At 60.0% G+C, this 21,763-nt stretch overlaps 1 protein-coding gene across 8 annotated transcripts in view; it reads left to right on the top strand.

The window, feature by feature from the left end:
- COL5A1 (collagen type V alpha 1 chain) overlaps positions 1-21,763 on the top strand; it is a 149,027-nt gene that overhangs the window by 59,882 nt on the left and 67,382 nt on the right. For all 8 annotated transcript variants that reach the window (XR_005058395.2, XR_005058397.2, XR_012125189.1 and 5 more), the window contains exons 5-16: positions 433-564; positions 1,389-1,526; positions 1,997-2,254; positions 3,200-3,358; positions 3,560-3,616; positions 7,943-7,984; positions 8,213-8,275; positions 15,286-15,360; positions 16,196-16,288; positions 17,820-17,876; positions 18,724-18,777; positions 19,135-19,188. Coding sequence is in view for 5 of the 8 variants with exons in the window: in XM_037007744.2 (XP_036863639.1) it covers positions 433-564; positions 1,389-1,526; positions 1,997-2,254; positions 3,200-3,358; positions 3,560-3,616; positions 7,943-7,984; positions 8,213-8,275; positions 15,286-15,360; positions 16,196-16,288; positions 17,820-17,876; positions 18,724-18,777; positions 19,135-19,188 (1,182 nt within the window). In the remaining 3 variants the exon portion in view is untranslated. The remainder of the gene's footprint in view (positions 1-432; positions 565-1,388; positions 1,527-1,996; positions 2,255-3,199; positions 3,359-3,559; positions 3,617-7,942; positions 7,985-8,212; positions 8,276-15,285; positions 15,361-16,195; positions 16,289-17,819; positions 17,877-18,723; positions 18,778-19,134; positions 19,189-21,763) is intronic.

Here is a 21,763-nt window from a genome sequence, read left to right as displayed (position 1 = left end):
ACCTCTAAGCTCTTACAGTTTAGGGCGGAGGAGTTTATAGGCTGTATTTCTCACCCATAGTGCACAAGCTCTGAGCACTGCACCAGGCACCTGAGAGGTGCTCGACTGGTGTCTGATGAATGGATGGATGGATAGGTGGGTGCATGGGTGGGTATGTAGTTGAATGGGTGAGTGGATGGGTGGGTAGGTGGATGGACGGGTGGGTGAATGGACAGGTAGACGGACGGGTGGATGGACAGATGGGTGGCAGGCCATCCTGGCTTGAGTGATTCCTGGAAGCAGTAGCTCCCTGAGCAGAAGGCTGGCCCTGAAGGTGTTCCTCCCGAGGTGTGGCCCAGGCTGCTCTCTGCCTCAAGGCACCAGGCTGGCCTCTTGGTTTCCCATGTGGGTCCCCTGTGTGCCACTTGTTCAAGAGCTTTTGTCCTTTTCCAGGGTGACATCCAGCAGCTGCTCTTCGTCTCAGACCATCGGGCGGCTTATGATTACTGTGAGCACTACAGCCCTGACTGTGACACCTCGGTCCCCGACACCCCCCAGTCCCAGGACCCCAACCCAGATGAATATGTGAGTCAGCCCCTCCACGTTCATGGTGGGCGCCGGGGGCAGACCCCCTGGGAGGGGCGGGCCAGGCAGGGCAGGGGTGGAGGCACCCAGAAGCCATGGGACCCCCACCTAAAATAAACCCCTGAGCGGGGATGTGAACTGACCCAGAGAGAGCCGCGGGGTGCCTCCCTCACTGCACCCACAGTTGGGGCCCCAAAGCGGCAGTCACCACGGCTGATTGTAGAGGATCTTTCACACATGTTTCCAGGTGGAGAGCGGGGCATCCTCACCGGCTCTCCAGGGGTGGGGTGTGTGTGAGTAGACGTGCTTCGGGGCCATTATCGCCCCCCTGGCCTCTGCTCTTTCATGAGCTGTTGGGATGGAAGGAAGGGCAGCCCTGCTGAGGCAGCGGGCGCATCTTAGGAGCGCTGAGCTCCTGCAGCTGAGGCTCCCGGCTTTTGACTGGCGTGGCGCTGTGGGTGGGGCCCCCCATGGCTACAAGTGCGGCTATGAGTGCCTCCCGCGGTGGGGTGGGCTCCAGGGAAGGCTTCGGGGTCTTGCTGGCAGGAGCCGCACTTGGGCTGGCTCTCCTGGCCCTCCGGTTCAAAGGGGCAGATGTCTGGACCTTTTTGGACTCAAATTCCTTGGAAGGGGACCTGGGGTACCCATTTCCTGCCCTCTCATGGGGCTGGCTCAGCCTCCCCAGGAGCTGTACGGGGCTCTTGCCTGGCACTGGGCCTGACTCTGTGGTGCCCACTCTGCCAGGCTGAACCCACACAAGAAAGGAAGCAGGCTTGGCTCTTGCTGGGGTCTGTCCTTCCTCACGTGGCCCCGATCACTTTCAGTACCCAGAGGGAGAAGGAGAAGGCGAGACCTATTACTATGAATATCCCTACTATGAGGACACAGAGGACCTGGGCAAGGAGCCCACCCCCACCAAGAAGCCCGTGGAAGCTGCCCGAGAGACCACGGAGATAGCGGAGGTCTGGCTGGAGGCCGCAGTGTGGTGGGGAGGGGACTAGGGCCGGCGCAGGGGGCCGGCTGGTGATGCTGGGAGACTGGGAGGCCTTGGGTGGGAGCCGGCGGAAAGCCAGGGACGGGGCAGCCGAGTGACCGTGTGTGCCCTGTGCCAACGGGGAGGTGGGCAGAGGGCTTTCCACCGCGGTGACCTCGGGACACACACGAAGGAGCACCTGCTGCTCTGCATCTGGGAGGCACACACACGAAGGAGCACCTGCTGCTCTGCATCTGGGAGGCTCACTTTCTTTTGAGGTAGAATTCACCCTTTCCAGGTGCAGATTCGGGCTTTAGTCCACGCAGGGCGCTGTCTGGGCCCCTGCCCAAGTCCACGGGGCTCTGGTTGGCCAGGGTCTGTGCTCTGTGCCCCGCTCAGGAGGAGGGGCCCGGGGCTGAGCATGCTCCCTAAGCCCGCATGTCCCGGCCCCACCCTCAGGAGCTGACCCCGACCACCACGGCAGCCCCCCGAGAGCCTGACCCCAGTGAAGGGCCCGGGAGGGAGGACGAGGACCCTGGCATAGGCATAGAGGACTATGACTACGTGCCCAGTGAGGATTACTACACACCGCCCCCCTACGAGGACCTCAACTACCACGAGGGCGTTGGGAGCCCCGACCAGCTCCCCGACCAGCTCCCCGAGCACGGCGAGGCTGAAGCCCCCACCAGCACCGCCGGCACCTCCAACTCCTCCAGGGTGACTGCTTCCCTTCCGCGTGGGCTGGGCCAGGGCAAGGGGCAGCACCCCGTTCTCTGCTTCTCCCCTGAGGGGTGTCCTGGGTGACTCCCCCGCTCCCTGACCCTGGGGTCCTTGGTGGCTGGGCTTTTTTAAATGCCCCCCAGGGATGCTGAGCAAGTTTGGAGTCTCTGACTTGCTGAGTCATCTCTGTGGTCAGTTTTCTTCTGCAAAATGGGTGGAATGAGCCCCAGCCTCCAGGTCGCTTGGGGTTCAGGTGGAGATGCCTGGGGACTTACGTGTTTGCAGGCAGTGTCCCTCTCTGTGTCTGGGGGTGGGGGTCAGGCTGGACCGGTGCATGAGCTGCCGAGCAGGGCAAATGCAGGAGACGGGAGGCTGGTGGTCCCCGGTATGGCCACGGGCTGAGTCCCACCCGTGACCTGGGACAGTGGCATTGCCTCTCTCCGTCCACGTCCTCACGCCCTGCAGGGTCCTCTGCCTGCCTCCTGAGTTGTCACTCTCCAGGTTAGGGCTCAAGCCCAGCCTGCAGCACACAGTGAACACTTAAAAATGGCCATTGTGTGATGCCAAATTCTCTATGGCCACAGAGTTCCCAGGTTCTCGTGGCCCAAACCCATCAGCGGGCATGGGATCAGGGGCATGTTCCCAAGGGCCCTGGAGTCCTGGGGTGGAGACCCTGATGGTACCGACATTCCTAGGTTCATGGTGCAGGTATTGCTTGCCGTGGGGCCCTGGGCAGTTTGGAGTGACACTTTTCCCATTGTGAGAGAGAGGAATCTGTGTGCAGAGGCCACTAGGGAGCTCCCTCAACAAGGTAGACAGCAGACTCCTGGGAGGTCTGCCCTTCTGCCCCGAGACTGTGGGGCCTGGAGCCCGAGAAGGGAGGGATGTGACGTCCAGTCTCCTGGCGTCCTCTGTGACCCCTGCCACCTCCTCTCCCTGCAGCCGGCCCCGCCTCCAGGGGATGACCTGGAGGGGGAGTTCACCGAAGAAACCATCAGAAACCTGGATGAGAACTACTACGATCCCTACTATGACCCCACCATCTCCCCGTCAGAGATTGGGCCGGGCATGCCTGCCAACCAGGACACCATCTACGAAGGGGTGAGGGCTGGGGTGCCCCGGGGCCTGGTGGGGCTCCTCTGGCCCCTGAGGTGGGGGCTCCTTCTGGGCAGCAGCAGTGTGGCCGTGGTCTTGACCCTTAGTCTCCTGGACCTGGGGAGGGCCTGGCTGTGAGTGCCCCCTGCTTTGTAAGCCATGAGATTTGGTGTAAACCGGGCCTTCTTTCTGCTTTACAAACCCCAGATTGAAGGACCGCGGGGCGAGAAAGGTCAGAAGGGAGAGCCCGCGATCGTTGAGCCGGTAAGGACCTCTTATCCTCCCTCTGAAACCAGTGTTGGGGGTTACAGAGGACGTGGCTGGAGCAGGGAGGCCCTGGGCCACTGCGAGGAACTGTGACTCCTAGTGGACTCCACGTGCTGCTCGTGGCTGAGACCCGGCCAGGGCCCTCAGGGGCAGCGCTCTAGACCCTCGTGAGGTGGCGGCTTGGGGTTGGAACTGGCCAGAGCTCTGCACTGTGCAGTGAAGGTCCGTGTGGGTCACTGTGGCCAGTTTTACCTGCAAGAAACTCACAGCCTCCGAGAAGCAGGGGGTTCCGGTTGAAGGGGTCAGAGTGGTCAGCAGGCAACTGCCGTGGGCCTGGAGTGGGCGGCCTGGTGGCTGCAGATCTGCCCCTCCACGCCGGTCACACCTCCGTGCAGTGGAAGTTCCCCGAGGTCTTGAAACGCAGAGGCTGTCCTCACACCGTCCGGGAGTTCAGTGAAGCAGCCAAGCTGCAATTCCAGTTGAGTGAATCTTGGCCGTGCTTGGTGATGGGACGGCGGCTGAACAGAAGCGGCCGCTGTGTGTCTTAGGTGTGGAGCACATGGGGAGGCTGGGTGCCCTCGGGGCCCGTGGTGTTGGTGTGGTTCTGCTCCTGCTGGCGTGTCCTCTGCTTCGGGGAGCTGGGCCTGGCTGGGAGCACCAGCATGGCCTAGGAGCTGCCGAGGTCAGGCCCTGTCCCCCAGCAGGCGAGGTACCACGTGACCAGCCAGGCGGGGCCACAGCAGCTGCACATGGTGGGCACAGCCACGTGAGCCAGGAGGTGTCTCTGGACACGAGAGTGTGGAGGGGCCGGCTGCCAAGGTCCACCCCTGCCACGTCGTCGAAGGGAGGAGACCAGCGTCCTGCGCTGTGGCCGGGTGCAGGGCTGGCACTGGGCTGGGGCTCCCGCCACCAGGACTATTCCTGACGGCTGAGCTCAGGATAAGACTTCGCGGCTTCCTTCTGGTCTGGGATTCCTGGGATGGAGAATTTCGGTGGGAAGGTTCTTTCAGAACCTTGAGTGATGACACATAGCAAGCGCTTTCCTCCCACAGAGGGACAGCAAGCTGTGGCCGGGGCTGGCAGGACACGTCCCATCTCCTGGAGGGGGGGATCTCCCAGTAGCAGAGGCTTAGCAGAGCGCTTCCGGCCTGACCCATTCCCAGCCCGCGGAAACATCTAGATGACTGCAGGGTGGTCTGTGTGGCTCTGCTCTCCCTCCAGGTCTGGCCCAGGCACAGGACCATCAGCTCGCACGGTCCAATGCTCCCTGGGTCCGAGAAGGCTGGGCTCCTCTGAGGGTGGAGGAGGGCAGGCAGGGGCAGGAAGCCACCTTTCTGAGGGGGCACCAACGCCAGGCAGCCCCTTGCTCAGCAACACAGAAAGTCCCGATGCCAAGGCCAGATGCAGGGAGGGAGGCCCGTGGGGAAGGGGAGGGGCAGGCAGCAGGGGCGGGCCTTCCCAAGCAGGAGGGTGCTGGCCTGTGGCCACCGCTCCAGGGGTTTTGCCGAGGGTGCGCACCCCCAGTGTGGCTTTCCGTGGCCCAAGCTATCCTCACCTCATGGGACGTCGGGACTGTGACATCTCCCCAGACGGTCTCAGTCCCCAGATGGACTTGCTAGTGACTTAGGACACCTTTTGTGGTGCCTCCATCACATTAGTGAAAACCGTGTCCTGTCTGGGAAGAAAGTGTGGCCCCAGGGTGGGTGGGTGCCTGGGCTCCGTGGAGTCCCAGGCTCGGTGCCCTGGCTCTGGGAGGGGCTCGGCCAGCCCCTCAGTCAGGACCTGCTTCCCATCCCCCAGCCCTATCTGGCCTGGTAAGGGGGTCTGTGCTGGCGAGGGCCCGCCCGAGGGCAGGGCTGAGGAGACAGTCACCACCCAGCACAAATAGCGTGCCTCCAGAAATCCATTTCATCTTTGCCCAGGGGGAAAATGCGCCATCTGGATGCTGTTAGGGATGGTCCCCTCCTGCTCTGGCCTCGCTCCTGCCCAGCCCACAGCCCATTCAGAGCGTCCCCTGGAGAGAGCCCGTAAACAGTTGGAATTCTCCACTTGGAGCATTGCCAGATGTCCTCAGAGTCTAAGCTGCCCACAGACAGATGGCCGAGGCCTGGGAGACTGGCGCGGGGGTTGCTGTGAGCCGTGTGGCATCCCGGCCCCTGGAGGTTGGAGTGGCCCTGTTTCCTGTCCCCTCGCCTGCTTCAGCAACCTCCTTCTGGGAGATGCGACGCACTGTTGAGTTTCGGAATCAGCTCCTTCCCTCTGTCCACACCAGGGCCATGCATGCCAGCCATTTCCCACCTGGATCTGGCACTTCCTGTAATTTGTCAGCAGTCCCAGTGGCTCCTTGAAAGGACAAGAATCCACTCAACTGGGAGGGTTCAGGTTCATCGGCATCCAGGTGCCGCTGGCTGTCCTGAGCCTCGGGGACCAGGGCGTCCCCAGATCCAGAGTCTTACATCACCTGGTGCATGTCCTTCAGAGGCGTATAATTCGTCATCTCTCCCTTCACTGGGGTTAAAACTTATTTTGAGTGTGCTCTTGGGTGGCCCTCCTCTGAGAGTTGTTCTGAGCTCAGCGGAGGCTGTGACCTTTACTTACAGTCACTGTCCCGGCTGAATTTTGAGGCTGGCGTCTATGCCCTGATGGGGTGTGGGAAGGGCACTCTGCTGTCACAGGCATGGTCCTCCCTGGTGGCCATGGGGATGCTTCCTGGCATCCCCTCTGCCAGTTTCCAGCTTCCTTCCCATGCTGACCTGGAGGCACTGGGTTGGCCCTCCGGAAGGTCCCTGCCTGACATGGCCCGGCTCCTGAGAATGGTCAGTGTGTCCAGGAGGACAGCTGGGGTCCCCCAGCCTCAGCGCCAGGGCTTCCATCTAAATCTGGGTTTCTGAGCCTCCTCTGCTGCCTGTCAGAGCACATGGGGACGCTGGGTTCCCAGAGCCACTTGGGGGATGTCTGCTTACATCTCGTGGGCAGGTATTGCTCTGAGCGTACGCCGTGTAAACACAGTGGATATGTTCCCAGTGACTGGGGAGCCCTGTTGGGGAGGTTGAAGGGGGTGAAGGTCTCTGCTTCCCCCTGGCTGGGTGCCTCCCACCAGCCTGGTGCCAGACACCTGTGCTGACCCATGTGCCTCAATGGAGCACAGCACCTTACTCCTGGGAAGCCACTCCTGGCTTCATGAGAGGACTGTGTACTTTCGGAAAGCAGTCCAGGGCACAGTGGCATTGACTGGCCTAGAGAAGCAGCTGTGCTTTCTCTGGTCTGGAGGAATGGGCACAGGGGTCCGCCCTGGCCGTCTCAGGATTACAGGGAGAGGGCTGTCCCTGCGCCCACTGGCCCCGCATGCAGCTGAAGCCGCCCAGCGGGACGGGAGGGCATCCGCCTGGTCCCCAGACTCCGGTGGGTTCTCAGGTGCTCATCTCCGCAGAGGCAGGGGACCCTTCCCTCCCTGGAAGGCCATGCATTGCCTCAGACCCCCTGAAATTGGCATGAAATGCAGAGGACGTGGGGGGATTCCTGACCCTGGCGTTGACCTGGTAGAAGTCGGGAGAAGAAAGGGGCTGGGAGTGGAGGTCCGAGAGGGGGAGCACCCTGGGCAGGGAGCGCCATCCAGCAGGGGACTGAAGCCCCTCTCCCCTCCACTGCCCCCATCCCTCTGGGCCCAGGTGGACAGAGCGGGCAGAGGCTTGTCCCCATGTGGACATAAGGACAGTGAAGTCTGGGGGGGCCAGAGGCAGGGTGGCCCTTGGCCTCCTGGACCTCACTGTCTTTGCCCCCACATGGGGACAAGCCTGAAGGGTGGCCCGGCATCCAGCGACTCGGCAGTATACCCCACTGCCCTGGGCTGCCGGACGTGGGGGGGCATTTCCCACCTGGAGGGAGGGGGTTGGAGGCTCCGGACGGCCTCTGTGAGCGGTCAGGCCTGACAGTTCCTGGGCCTCGGCCTGCAGGCCTCTTTCCTCTAGGCTCCCCTGAATCCACAGGGCAGCCGCCCCACCACCCTGACTGCCCTTGCACTGGGCCTTCTCCTGGCCCCCACCCAGGCCTGCCTGTGCTCCCGTTCAGGAGACAGGAGAGCCAGGGGGCCTGGGTTCCCCTTCCCTTGGCATCGGAAGGTGCTTCTCTCGAGCTGCTCGAGGGCAGCGGGTGGGATACTGTCTGGGCCTTGCCCCGTACCTGGACACACTAGCATGGTGACGTGGTCCCCACCACAGCCCCCTTACAGACTGCTGCTGGGGACTCTGCCAGGACGGCAGGCGCACTGTGGGGTGTCCTCACTGTGGGGCCCGGCCCTCAGATGTTCTCTCCCGTCTCTTCCAGGGCATGCTCATGGAGGGGCCGCCCGGCCCGGAGGGCCCCGCAGTGAGTGTCAGGCTTTATTTTCGCATGATGTGTGGGAGGTGCTTGGGGGTGGGGGGCCAGGGACACCTCTTAAAGCCCCTAGATGGGAAAGAGGGGGTGCTCACCGCCTTTTGCAGACACCCTGGGGCCCAGCACTTCGCGGCCCCTACCTCTCCCAGCCAGGTGGGAACAGGCTATTGCCTGTCGCTGCAGCTTTGAACTCAGTATTGATTTTGTTTTTAATTCTAGGGCCTCCCAGGACCTCCAGGAACGATGGGTCCCACTGGCCAAGTGGGTGACCCTGGAGAAAGGGTAAGGGTGACTCGGCCCCTTGGGCTCCTCCGTGCGTCCTCTCGGCCCTGTGGGCCGATCGCCTCACATGTGCAGAGGACAGCCGGGACATCACTTCCTTCTCCACACTGCCCCAGCCCCTCACCTCCCAGCCCACCCCTACTGGCCCAGGCTGCTCAGGTACAGGGAGGCCCTCTGTTGCCCGGCCCCCGGCTGGGGGCCGGCGGCACCCACAGGAGCAGGACCCAGCGAGGCTGGGGGCCCCACGGAGCCAGCTCACAGGGGGGTGACAGATGCAACAGCTACAGCGGCTAAAGTGAGCAGGGGTGTCTGCACCCCAGAATCTGCACTGATCACCCCCAGTGCAAGGACTTCCCTGGCCCCAATTCCCCCGCAATCCACCTTCCTTGTCGGGAATCAAGCCACAGACATAGGAGAGCTTTTCCTGGGTCAAAGGGCTGCCCAAGGTCACCCTGGTCAAAGGGTCACATCTTGAGGTTGCCCTGGTCAAAGGGTTCATCCTGGTGCTATAGGAGAGGAGGAGGCCTGGCCCAGATGCCACAATTTTGTTCTGACACCTAGTGGGACTTCAGGCTACTGCAGCCCATGGGTCCTTGTCCAGGGTGGCTTTTCTTTCCTTTCTGAATATCGATGTGACACAGTCAGATTAAGAGCTGATAACCAGATGGCTAAGCTGTAGATGAGAGAAACCAGGGACGTGTGTGCGTCCTCATGGGCCTTTGTCCCCAGGGCCAGGCACACTGGTTTTGGGTGGGCATGTGAATGGACTGGGCCACGTGGGAAGGTGGCTACAGTACAGCAGGGCGTCCCGGTGGTGGTGGGGGCTCCTGGCTGCAAGGCACTGGGGGCTTAGGGGAGTCGCTCGGGACAGTGTGATGCCAGTGGACGAAGCAGGTGTGCGTTGAGGCTGACCTCCCAGACTGACTGGGCTACGTCAGGCTGGGCACCCTCTTCCTGTTGTCCGGTGTGGCTGGATGACCTCTGAGTACATCCAGGTCGGACTGCACATCAAACGAGATGCTCTTCTGTCATTCCTCTGTGATTGGTAGCTGCGGGGACCCAGCGTAGGTGGCTGGTCCTCTGTGGCAGGGGGACTTGGCTGGCCTCTGGAATGCTTGGCCTTCTCACGCTCCCCATCTCAGCAGCTCACTACTTCCACCTCTGCCACACGGTCAGCATTCCACACAAGCAGGTGAAGGAGAGGCCCCCTCCCCATCCCAGGACCAGCACGACTTGAGTTCTGGGGTCTGTCACCCAGCTCTGTCAGGGGGCCCTTTTCCCAAAGATGTGTGTAAGATGGGGTGACGGCCACGTCTCCCCCCACAGCCATCACCAGATGGACCCACGGGTGACTGAGTCAAATGTCAATGAGAGAGGACCGCAGGGCATAGCCTCCCCCGTGCACATAGGATAGGATGCCATCTGCAGCACCTGCACCAATACTGACTGACCTCCTCAGCCTCGGTGCTACCCCAAGCATCCGGCCATCCATCCATCTGTCCACCTCTCACACAGTCGCTGAGCGCCCACAGTGCCGGGGCTGAGGATCCAAGTGGTCCCGAGCCAGAGGGACATGCTCCCCACCTGGGCCGTGCCTCTGGGCTGAGCCCGACCCTGGGCCAGTGGTGGGTGGCCCTGCGGTTGCCTCGAGCATGGTGGCCTGACCCAGCTGCTCTGCTGAAGCCAAGGGCCCTGATGGTCCAACAGTGTCGGTTTAAGCAACTAGTATCTTTGAATTCAAGCCAGGGGCCTGGGGACGGAGTCAGCCTAGAACCCAGCTCCTCAGAGCCTTCTGACCCAGAGTTGGAAGGGAAACGTGTGGCCCACTGGCCTGCACAGGGCCTTCAAGTGAGGAGGGGGCACATGCTGGTCCCCGAGCACTCCCCACCTCTTTGGGCCCTGCTTAAGCCAGCCTTGCCCAGGAGGTCATCCATCCCTGCTCACAGCTCAGTGCCCCCTCCGTGCCCAGATTTGGATGTCTGCTCATCAGCTAGAAAAGGGTTGCAGAGCCAGGATCCCGTTCTGCTACCTGCCAGTACAACCGCCTCAGAATCCCTGTTGGAAGGAAAACCTTTCCTCCCCCCTCTTAGATTTAGCGATTGGGGCCTGCAAATTAAACCGACAGAAGGCAGATTAACAAGAGAAAAAGCATACAGTTGTATTACTATTTTAAATTTTACATGTGCCAGGGCTTCACGGAAAAGACATGAACAGTCAGAGAAGCAGTCAGACTTGGGAGCCTGGACACCATCCTCACAGAGGGCAGCCGACTGAGGAGCGGTGACCAGGAAATGCGGGGGGTGGGGGGATCCCTGGAGGAGAAGGGTCATCTCAGTCGGGTCTGTTCATGCAGACGCATCTCGGTGCTGGCCCCCCATCTGCAGCGGGAGGGGTCACCCTCCCCCTGGTACAGGTGGGGGTGGTGGGTAATTCACGCCGCTGGCGCAACGGGGAATCCTGGCCTTGCTGCGGGCAGGTAAGGGGAGGACAGAGAACAACTGCATCTGTTGGTTCTTATTTGCATTCAGCTCAGAATAATCCTTATGCCCAAGTGGCATATTTTGGGGTAGCATATTCTGATCCCCTCACCTGCTTGGCCTCATTGGCCTGTCTGTACATGAGAGCTTTTCGCTGGGTGGTCTGTAAGGCCCTGCCACCCCCTGCCCTGCCCCACCATTCTGGGGTTCTGTAGGCTTTCCTGTTACTAGTTACTACTTATTTCTTGTCATCTAACCTTAACTTGTTTGAGCCTTTCTTCCTAAGTGACTGTGAGGTCCTTGATGACAAGTCCCACACCTGTATTTCTCCTTGGGTCTCCCTCCCCATGCCAGGCACCCAGCAGGCACACCGTGGGCAGCTGTGGACAGTGGCCATGAGCCTGCCTGCAGCCCTGTGTCTGTAGGCTTCCCGTCAGGGCAGACGTCCCATTTCCTGCCCTGGCCAGCCCGCTCCAGCCTGGCCCCAGGCGTTCGCTGGGCCAGACACAGTGGCCACTGTCTTCTCTCCCTCTCATGCCCTGGGGCCCCCACCACTCTCCGTCTGTCTTGGGCATCATCAGAGCTTCTTGACCCTCACATCCTTTCTTGCTCCCAGGCAGCATCAGTTAAGAAGGGGCCTGAGCCCTCACCCCGTCCACTCCCTGCAGGGAGGCCTAGGGCCAGCTGGGAGCCATGGCAGGGAGGCGGGGCTGGGGCTGCTCTCCCAGGGCCCAGGTCGGGAGGATCCCACTTCCTGCTGCGGCTCGGAAGCAAACCACAGGTGGGGGAGCTCCAAGACACTGGGCACGGCTGGGCACTGCTCCGGGGCCTTGGGGAGCCCCGTGCAAGTTCCTTCCAAGATGCCTCGTGACCAAAGTGGAGACCCTTCCCCACAGAGGTGCCTCCCTCCCTGCAGAGTGGAGAGGCACTAATACTCTCCAGGAGGAGCACAGGGCAGGCCCCCACCCATCAGCCCCTGCAGGCCCATGGGCATGCTGCTGCGCCGTCCCTCCTGCGCGGGGGCTCCCCTGCCACCTGGCACCTCTTTGTGTTCCAAGGGTTAGGCTGCCTGTGGGATTTTGCATGCGTGCATTTCCTGTGCCTTGAGAGGCCTGTAAACCACACCGTGAGGAGCAGTAGTTATTGCTCCTTGTACAAGAAAGTGTGTGCCACACCAGCCCGGGGGCAGCGACCCCCAGTGTCCGCTTCCCCTCCCTGCCAGCTGGGTTCGCGCCCAGGGCCACCGGAACGGGCACGGACTGGCTCTCCAGCAGCTGGCAGGGACACGGGGCCCGCCGAGGACCACACGAAGCTTTTGACTGTGCGGAAGGCCACTGCGTGTGGCCGCTCTTGCCTGCCGGCCACGCCGGGCTCAGCTTCACGTCTCCCTGCCCCCGGGCAGGCTGTGCTCTCTGCAAGGTGCTCCTGGCGTTGGGACTTACCTCTGTGGGGCGGCAGTTCCTATCCATGACACCTGGTTACTCTCATGCTCTGCAGTGCCAGGTATCTGTTGTGTCCTGGGGACAAGCCACAGGCCTTAAGCCCCATGACACAGCTGTCCCCTGGCTGGTGGAGCCATTGTGCTCTGTGACCAGGTCCCCGCCTCGTGAGACATCATCGAGTCTTCTGTTAATCCCTGAACCCCTTGGAAGCTTCTTTCATCTTAGGGAGCATGTGGCAGGGGAGTCATCCTGAGAGGGGGCGAGCATGGGAATGGAAGCAGGCCTCGGGCGCGTCTCGGTCCCTCCCTCCAGGTCCAGCAGGCTCCGGGGCTTAGGGACTTTGCTGAGCCCAGCTTTCCAGCCGGCCTCTGCTCCGGGGTGGCCGAGATTGGCAGGGTGGGGGGCGGCGTGCGGGGACATGCTGCCAGCCCCACCCGAACCCAGCCTTAGCACAGCCCCCGAGCCCAGTCTGCAGACCTGCAGTGGGAGGTGACCTCTAAGCTCTTCACGGGCCATTCCTAAGCCGTGACCGGGCAGGAGCTGGCCTGGAAATGAAAGGCCACCCCCACAGGGCCTGGAGGGTTCACGCCACGTCCCTCTCCTTTTCAGGGTCTCTCTAAGAGCGAAAGCAAAAACATCTCAGAGTAAAGGCTCCTGGTCCTTGGGGCTCTCCCCCCATCCCCTGCCTTTGTTATGGCACAGCTCAGGCTTCTGCTTGCTGCCCAGCCCACCTCACAGCCTGGACCCAGGCCCCACGTGGCTCCCCAGTGCTGAGCTGAGGGCTCTTGGGTTCTGCTTCAGTCTGAATCTGCAGCCTCAGCCGATAGCTGCTTTGCAGGGGGTCTGGGCTCCCTGTCCCTCCATCTCCAAGCAGGGGTGGTGCCGAGACAGCCTCAGGAAAGCCCATTAACCAGCAGTGATGTCTTGGTGTGCAAATGGCCCCACATTTCTCTGCCAGATCTCAGTGTGCACAGAGCCCCTCTATACCAGTGCTTGACAACATTGCTGTTCGACCAAGTTAGGGCACTGGTTTGAAGGCCCATCAAGTGATACAGAGAAACGCACAAAGGCCAGGTGACATTTCTTATTTCACCTTTCACCCGGTGGCTGGAGCTGAGGAAGGTCCCCACACCCTCCCCATCAGCTTGCTGGAGTGTCCGGGGTGTCCGACACAAGGTGGAGCAGAGAGCACGCAATCGTTAGCCCGAGTTCGTGCCCTGAGAAGTGGGAGCCACCTTCCTGCTCGGGGACAGTCGGTTTGTTAGAGAGCTCGGTCCTGGGCAGAGGGCTGCTCACCATGTTTCCAGGCAGTGGCAAATGCAGGTTCAGGTGAGCGGCTGTGCAGGACTCATAAAGTTCAAGCTCCAGAAGGACCCCCGTGGGCGTGGGGTTAGCATTGTTGACTTCCTTCCGCACCACCGCTTTCTCCAGGGGCTTCCAGGTTATCCTTGTCCCCCTGCCTTCCTGTTCTTGGGCACCGCTGAGGGTCTGGTTACAGTCGAGAGGAAGCATCTGTGGCTAGAGTGAAATTGTTTGCACAGTCCTGAGGTTGAATTTTCAGCATCCAGGCTCAGAAAGGGCAGGGAGGAAGCATACTGAGATATAAGGGTCTCTGGGAATGGAAACAGCAGGTGAGGGCTGCCCCAGGGTACTGCCTGGCCCCCAGCGCCCCACATCCATGCACACATGTACGTAGACCCCACATGGACGGCATCTCCTCCTCGGGACCCTATGTTTATACTGAGGGTTTGTCTTGGGATCGACTCGGAGGCACAAAGCTCAGCTGTGAGCAGCTGTCGGTGCCAGATTTCCAAGAGGAAACCTGGGCAGCAAAACACACTCTGGATTTTTTTTTTTTTTTAATCTTCTGAGAAGTTTCTCCAAAATGACAGGCAAGGGCAATCTGGCTGTGTCCATTAGTGATAAAAAAGTGTGGTCCTTGACCCAACGATTCTGCTTCTAGGGACTTTCCTAGGAAAGAGGGCTGGCCATTCATCACGCAGCATGCGTGCTCCTGACAGCTGGGAGGGACCCGCGTGTGCATCGGGAGGGGACAGGCTCCCCAGGCGGAGTCCATCACACGTGGAAACTCTGCGGCTCTTAGAATGAAGCCGAGCTCATAAGTAGGCCGTGATGTGCAGCAAAGAGAAATAGCAAATGGCAGGACAAGGCATGGAAGATAATCTTATAAGGGATGAAAACCCTCTCCCAGCCACCAGCCTGGGGACGGCCTCTTCGTCATGGGGCTGGGGGCGTCCAGCCGGCTCTCAGCACCGGGACCTCCTGGGGGAGCAGAGCCAGTGGTCACTTTTCACCCTGTAAATCCATGCTACGCAGCATTTCGCGAAACAGGGATCACTCCGTGATGAAGTCACTTCCGAAGAAGCAGGGCGCCGAGTCCCAGGCGGTTCCCACCCTCCCAATGGGTCCCAGGGAACTACCCAGGTTCTTGCTGTTCTTGACTGGGAATGGGAGTCAATCCTAAGACGACATCTTTTTTGAAAATAAACTCTCCCGTTAGTTTTGCATCATGTAGTCCTGAGACAGGCCGGAATCCATCTGGCAAATCTGTAGAGGGCATCTATCTGCCTTTGAGGCCAGATTAGCAGAATCTGTGGTGGCCATGGTGTCGTCCTCGGGTTTATTCTAGCCCCTTGCGTCTGTCCAAGCAAGTGGGCGCCTCCTCCCGTCTTGTGTCTGAGCGTCCCTGGGGGCTGGCCCACAGAGGGGGCACCCCCTGGTGGTGCAGTCAGCAAGGGTTTCTGAGTTTAGTGTGGACACCTGGAGGGGTGCCTGGGTGCCCACCGCCCGGAGTGCCGCCTCTCCCCACCGGATTGCAGTCTCCCACCTCGTGTCTCTCCAAAGCCCTCGCGATCGGCTCGGACCCCCTCCCTCTGCATCCCTCCCTGCAGAAGGCTTCACTCATCCTCAGCCCGCAGTGAGCCCCTCCTTTCTCTGAGCTTTGGTTCTGGAACATTCTGTGCCTGTCCAGTGTGTTTCCCGACAGGCCACGGCTCTGACCCCTCATCCTGATGCAGCCCCCTTCCGCCCCTGTTGCAGCTGACACGGCTCTCTTGCCCTCTGTCCACAGGGCCCCCCCGGACGTCCGGGCCTTCCTGGGGCCGATGGACTGCCCGGGCCCCCCGGAACCATGCTCATGCTGCCTGTGAGTACCCTCATCCATGTGGGCGGGAGACCGGGGCGGGTGGGCTCAGAGCTCAGGATGCCACAGGGCATGTGGCCCTGGGCTCCTTTTCCTGAGGGGACAGTCTGAGCCACAGACTCACACTACCCTGGGCAACTGTCTAATAGAAAAAATAGGCTCCTCTGGGGTGTTCCCACTGACATGGCAGAGTGGGCAGCAGCAGTCAAGGCCTCTCCTGTCCACTGGTGCCCAGGGCTGCCCATCTAGGAGGGTGAGGAGTCTGGCCCTCTGAAGGGAATCTGTGTGGCATCTGCCTCTGTCACCACTTGGACTTCCGAGTAGGCGTGCTGCTAGCTGGTCCTTCCTTAGGCTTGACCTGCCTATGACCTGTGGGTCTGCCAAGGAGATGGGAGCCCAGGTCTGGGAGGACACTGGCCTGGACGGCAGTCTTCTGGCTGGTGTCACTTCTCCCTGACCCCGTGCTGCCCAGGAGGCCGGCCCAGTGCAGGGAGACCCTGTGTGGAGCCAGGAGCACCCTCACTAAGCCTCTTGATGCGGGCCCTTGCAGTGGCCTTCCCTTGCAATAAATAGGGTGGTGGAGTCTCAGGGAGAGAAGGCTCCCGGGCATAGGGAGAATCTCGGCATGGCCCCAGGGCTGAAACTGGCAGGTGGGGCTGGGGCAGCCCTGCTGGGAGAGAGGGCGGGGTGCTCAGGGAGTGGGGCTGGGACTGGATGTTTCCCACGGGACCTCCAAGCCCCCCTGTCACCTGAGAGGCCGATGGGCACCACCTCGGCCCCAGGGTCCTGTGCAGGCACCCAGGACGGTCCCCTCGTGACCCTCTGTCTTACCCTACAGTTCCGCTTTGGAGGGGGTGGTGATGCGGGCTCCAAAGGCCCCATGGTCTCAGCCCAGGAGTCCCAGGCCCAAGCCATTCTGCAGCAGGCCCGGGTAAGTGCGGGAACAGAGCCCGGTGTGGGGGGAACCACCTTCTCCTGGCTTGCGCATTGCTCGCCTGTTGGGGCCTCAGGAGACTGTAGGAGCGTCCACTGTCGGTGTCCAGCTGGGGGGCCAGGTGAACACCAGGGGAGGCCAAAGAGGGTCCTCAGGTTCCTTGCCCACACTGAGGACCAGGTTCCCAGGTAAGGACGTGGCAGCAGAGCCTTGTGAGGGATTTCTGGGCCCCTCCCACATGTGCTGACCCGGTGGCCCACATTTGGCTGGCTGCTGCCCTCTGCTGGGGTCCAGGGACAGAGAGGGACACCTCAGGGCTGCTGGAAGGGACTGCCTGTGATGTGGCTGGGCTGCTCTGGACGCACTGTGGGAAACCCCAGGGGCTCCAAAGCCCCTCACTTGACCTGGGGACCCGGGAGCATTGCCTTGGTACCGCCCTGCTCTCTGTGAACCAGCTGGTCAGTGAATGGAGTTTTTGACTATGAGGCTCTGGATGGCTGATTGGCTGTGATAAGAGCAAACCCCGGTGGGCAAGGAGGGCTGGGCAGGTGGTCCTTCTGTGGGGTGCCCGAAATGGGGCGTCTCAAGAAGCTGCTAGACAGCCCCTTGTTTGGGCAATATTTATGTGACTCTGGTGCGGTGGGGCCGAGGCTAATGATCAGAATGCATGGGTGATGGCAGGACGGGTTCTGTATTGAGTTGCTGCCACGGAGCTGATGTCCTGTGTGGCCCAGTGCAGTCGGGAACCTGCCCATTACCAGCAACTGGATTGATTACCTGGGCCTCCCTCACCCACCTTTTAATCTGTGCATATTTCAGTTGGAGCCAAGTGGGTGATGGGCTTCCAAAAAGATTTTATATATGAAAAGACCTTCCAAAATGAAAATGGTGTTGTGGAGGGGGCACCGAGTGACATAAAGGGAGCAAGAAGGGGTTCTTTAAGAAAGTGGGTTGAGCTGTGTGGCCTGCTGGTGGGCGAGAGCCCCTGGCAGGTGTCTGGGTGGGTTGCAGGGGGCTGTGCGCCAACAGCTGCCTACTCTGGGACCTGTTTGGTTCACCCTAAGAGGGCTCTGAAATGCCTCTGCAGTGGCTAGAAGGGTCTGGGAGTGCCCTGGTGGGAAATTAATGTTATTCAGTCTGATTTCCCGAGGAGAGCAGAGTCCCCGCCATGGCTGGGGGCGGAGGCCGCACTTCCGCTCCCTCGGAGGGGTGAGGGTAGAGGGCAGAGGGCAGGTCCTCTGCACGGTGTGGGCTGGGCAGGAGGAAGGTCAGCAAAGGCTGTGAGCACCCCAAGTGGATGGAGCACCCACCCCCAAAGCAGGAGTGGCACGGAAGGGGCTCCGCCTCCAGGTCCCCCCCACCGATTTCTCCTGAGGGATACTTAGGGCCCCAGAGGAGCTGCAGGGCCGGGTGTCTGGGGCCCGTCTGCCCTCTGCCCTCTGCCCTCTAGGGCTCCTGCCTGGCTGTGTCTCGCCCGTCAGCACCAGTAAACCAGCTATTTCTCAGTGCACCCCATTTTCTCTTGCAGTTGGCCTTGAGGGGGCCAGCTGGCCCGATGGGGCTTACTGGGAGACCTGGCCCCATGGTAAGTCACTGGCGGGGTCCTGCAGGGTGTGTGGTGAGCGGTGGGTGTCCCCTGTCACCCCTGCCCGTTAGGCTCCCAGCGCTCACCTGAGTGAGCGCATTTTGAGCTCTTATGAAGCACTAATTCTAGCGCGGGCATGTCAGCGGGCGAGGGTCCCACACAGGGTGGTGGCCTGCCATGGCCTGGGGAGTCTGGGGGCCCACGCTCTTCCTGGCTGTGTTAGGCCTCATGACCCAGGGGCTCCTGGCCTCTTTCTTCTGGGGCCATGCTTCCAAAGTCAAGAGCACCTCAGTGTGGGGGCAGACCCTGGACCCCTGTCCCCCTGGCTGCCCCCACTGCACAAGGATGCAGTGTTCCTGGACACACTTAGGACTGGCTCGGGGGTCTAGGCAGTGCGAGTGGCCTTGCACTTTGCAAGAAAGCAGAGGGTTTAGGCTCCACGGTTCCCCCACCCCTTTCCCCGGGAGGGGTGGACTTGGCCGCCGGCCTCGCCTTGGCCCGGGCTGCTCCCTTCCACCCGTGATCGTGCCTCGCCATGGCCAGGAGATGGGTACATGTACCGTGAGCTGAGCTGCGAGCTCCAGTGGAAACAGACACTGCCGTGAGCTTTGGGACCCTTATACACTCCATTGCCCAGAATTTCCTAAAAACTAGGAGATCAAAACAACTGAAAAGTCACAGCTCATCTCTTGGCTCTGTCCGAGGCCGGCTGGCTGGGCTGTGTGGCCAGAGAGCCCTGCGGCCCTCAGGGGACTGGGCAAGCCTGGTAGTTTCTACCCCCCACTCCCCGGCCACCCAGCCAGCTTTCGCCTGCTGAGCTTCCCTTAACCCAGAGCTTGTCTCCTAGGGCCCTCCCGGGAGCGGTGGTTTGAAGGGTGAGCCGGGAGACATGGGGCCACAGGTACGTAGGCGCGGCACCCTCGCTCTGTGAAGGGGTGGCTCCTGGGTATGGGAGGCCGGGTCTGTAGTGTCCCAGAGGCTGTGTTTTGTCAGAGGAGCTGCTGGCCATTGCTGTGGCTTTATGAGACTGGAAGCAGCCCAGAAATAGCCCTGGATGTCTGCCGTGGGAGCCACCTGGCGTTTCCCGTACCCGTCCCCCACCCGGGGCAGCAGACCCTGTGCCCTGTCTGGGCGCTGCCCACGCGTTGGCTGAGATGGCGGGCCACAGGCTGGGGTGAAAAGCACGGGTCAAGGCTTTGCTTTTGCTTCTGAAAAACACGCACGTGCCACTGACTGTCTGCCCTCTGATTCCGGACAGGGTCCCCGAGGTGTGCAGGGACCACCTGGCCCTTCGGGAAAGCCTGGAAGACGGGTAAGTGTTTTTTCTTTGGCTCTGTGACAGCAGCGGGATCCCTGATGGGGTGGGAGTCCACCCAGGGCTCACCCCACCCCAACACCATTGCCTGGCAGGCCGGGCTGGGCTGTGGAAAGCCCGGTTGTTCCCTTGCCTCCAGAGGGCAAGTCTGTCCCCAAGCCTGGGTCCCACTCCCCAGGGTGCCCTGGCCGGTGCTCTGCGTCCTGGGGCAGAAACGGCTCACCTGCCTGTGCCGTCCTGGCCACTGTCCTGAGCTTGCGAATTTAGCTTAAGAAACATTTTTTTTTAATTAAAATATTATTTATTACAGTCTTACGTTGGTTTTGAATGTACATCACAGTGGTTCAACGGACTCCCATGATCAGCTTATATTGTGATTACAAATTTTTGTGCCCTTTTATCCCCCGGCCACTCCTGTGTCCCCACCTACTCCCCTCCCCCTTGGTAACCACCAATCGCCTCTCAGCATCTCTGAGTCCACTGCTGCATTGCTGCTTCTGTTTTGCTTTGTTTTTATACTCCACAAAACGTGAAATCATATGGTATTTGTCTTTGTCTGCCTGACATTTCACTGAGCATAATAGCTTCTAGACCCATCCACGTTGTTGCAAATGGAAGGATTTCTTCTTTTTTATGGCTGAATAATATTCCATTGTGTATATGCACCACATCTTCTTTATCCATTCATCTACTGATGGACACTTAGGCTGCTTCCATATCTTGGCTATCGCAAACAGTGCAGCGATAAACATAGCAGCACGTGTATCTTTTTGAATCGGGGGTCTTATTCTCTTCAGGTACATTCCTAGGAGTGAAATTTCTGGGTCAAATGGTATTTCTGGTTTTAGTTTTTGAGAAATGTCCATACTGTTTCTACAGTGGCTGCACCAATTTATATTCCCATCCGCAGGTTCCCTTTTCTCCTTATCCTTGCCAGTATTTGTTATTTCTTGTCTTTTGGACAGTGGCCATTCCGAATGGTGTGAGGTGAGATCTCATTGCGGTTCTGATTTGCATTTCCCTGAATATTAGCAAGGTGGAGCATTTTTTCATGTGCCTGTTGGCCGTTGGTATTTCTCTTTGGAGAAGTGTCTGTTCAGGTCCTCCACCCATTTTTTAATCAGGGTTATTTGTTTTTTGGGTGTTAATTTGAAGAAACATTTTTAGTTAAAGCAATTTCCCAGGCCCCTTGGGAGTAAGCATTGAGAAGACAGGGTTTCCATCGGCCTCACTTTCTTGAGGCAGTCTTGCTTCTCCAGAAATGGCCACCGTTTGAGGGACATGCCTGGGCAGGTGCTCAGGCCATCCCCTTGTCCCGGTGCTCTCCTGGCCACCTGGGACTCTCTGGAATGTAATCCCAGAGGGCGGTGCTAGTCAGTGTCCATATAATCATGGCTCTGGCATGAGGAGATGCATTTATACGTTTATACAAATTCATGAACACCATCCTGATAAGTTAGAGGTATCCTAATTAACCCCCATCATTTCCTAACAAGTAGATCTTTTCAACCAGCAAATGTTTATACTGAGGGGAAAAGAAATTCATTCTCATACAGCATTTGTTTAGATATGAACCTCTTCAAGGGATGTTGGTCATTTCAGGGACCAGTTCCCACTCTGGCTTCAGAGCATGAAGGCAAACGTGAGTGAGTCCTTAGTGGTCGGGGATCCTCGCGTCCTGGGAGTCACCTGTAGTTAGTAAGTGAAGTGGCCATCGGCACCGTGGGGACGCTTGCTCTCACTGGCCTGCCAAGGCGGCGCTCGGCGCATCTGTGGGGTGGGTCCAGGCACACGGCACGGGGTTGAACGAGCCGGTTCCACAGGGGCCACCAGGGCCGGAATTGGGCCATTCGTGGTGAACGGTTAGGTGATTTATCTTGGATCCGCTTCTGCGAAGTGTTTTATTTCATTAAGTGTTTTGTGTATCTCTGCAAACAGTGTTGCATTGAAAATGGCTTCTCCATCAGGGCGAGGTGAAAAAAGAAAAGACAGGAGGGGTGTTTGAGGATGGGACTAGTCACAGAGCCGCCTGGTCAGGCCCATGTATCTGCGTGGAGGGGGACCTGTGCCTGGAGGCCCTCTGGAGGGGCACGGGTGGTGGGAGGGCACAGAGCCTGGGGCAGGCGCCAGCTCTCTGTAGTGCAGCCATGTGAACTTTCCTGGTGAGCTTCCCTTGAGCTGTATTTGGAAATTTGGGGAGGGGCTCCCCGTTGGTCCCTCCTTTCTGGTGTTGCGTCCACATTTCTCCCGGAGCCGTGTGGGGTGGGTGCCCTTTGTGAGGTGAGGTGTCATCCCTGGCAGTCCCCTGCCGTCTGTACCCTGGGAAGCACAGGCCATCATCCCCTTGCTGCCCGGGCCCCAGGCTTCTTTCTCTCTGGGGTTCTCTGCCACCGCCCTCACTGTCTTTCTTGTGCTTTGAGACCAAAAGCTGCTTCTGTCTGCACGTTCTCAGCTTGGTGTTGAGTCACAGGCGATGGTCCTGTTTGATCAGGTGCCCACAGGACGCGGGGAAGAGGGAGGCGGCTGATCTGGACCAGCTCCTCACCCTGGGCTGCTCACATTTCTCATTAGC

The sequence above is a fragment of the Manis javanica genome, chromosome 2, assembly GCF_040802235.1.
Source record: "Manis javanica isolate MJ-LG chromosome 2, MJ_LKY, whole genome shotgun sequence".
In the NCBI taxonomy this organism is placed as follows: Eukaryota; Metazoa; Chordata; class Mammalia; order Pholidota; family Manidae; genus Manis; species Manis javanica.
This window is presented reverse-complemented; position numbering and strand designations above follow the sequence as displayed.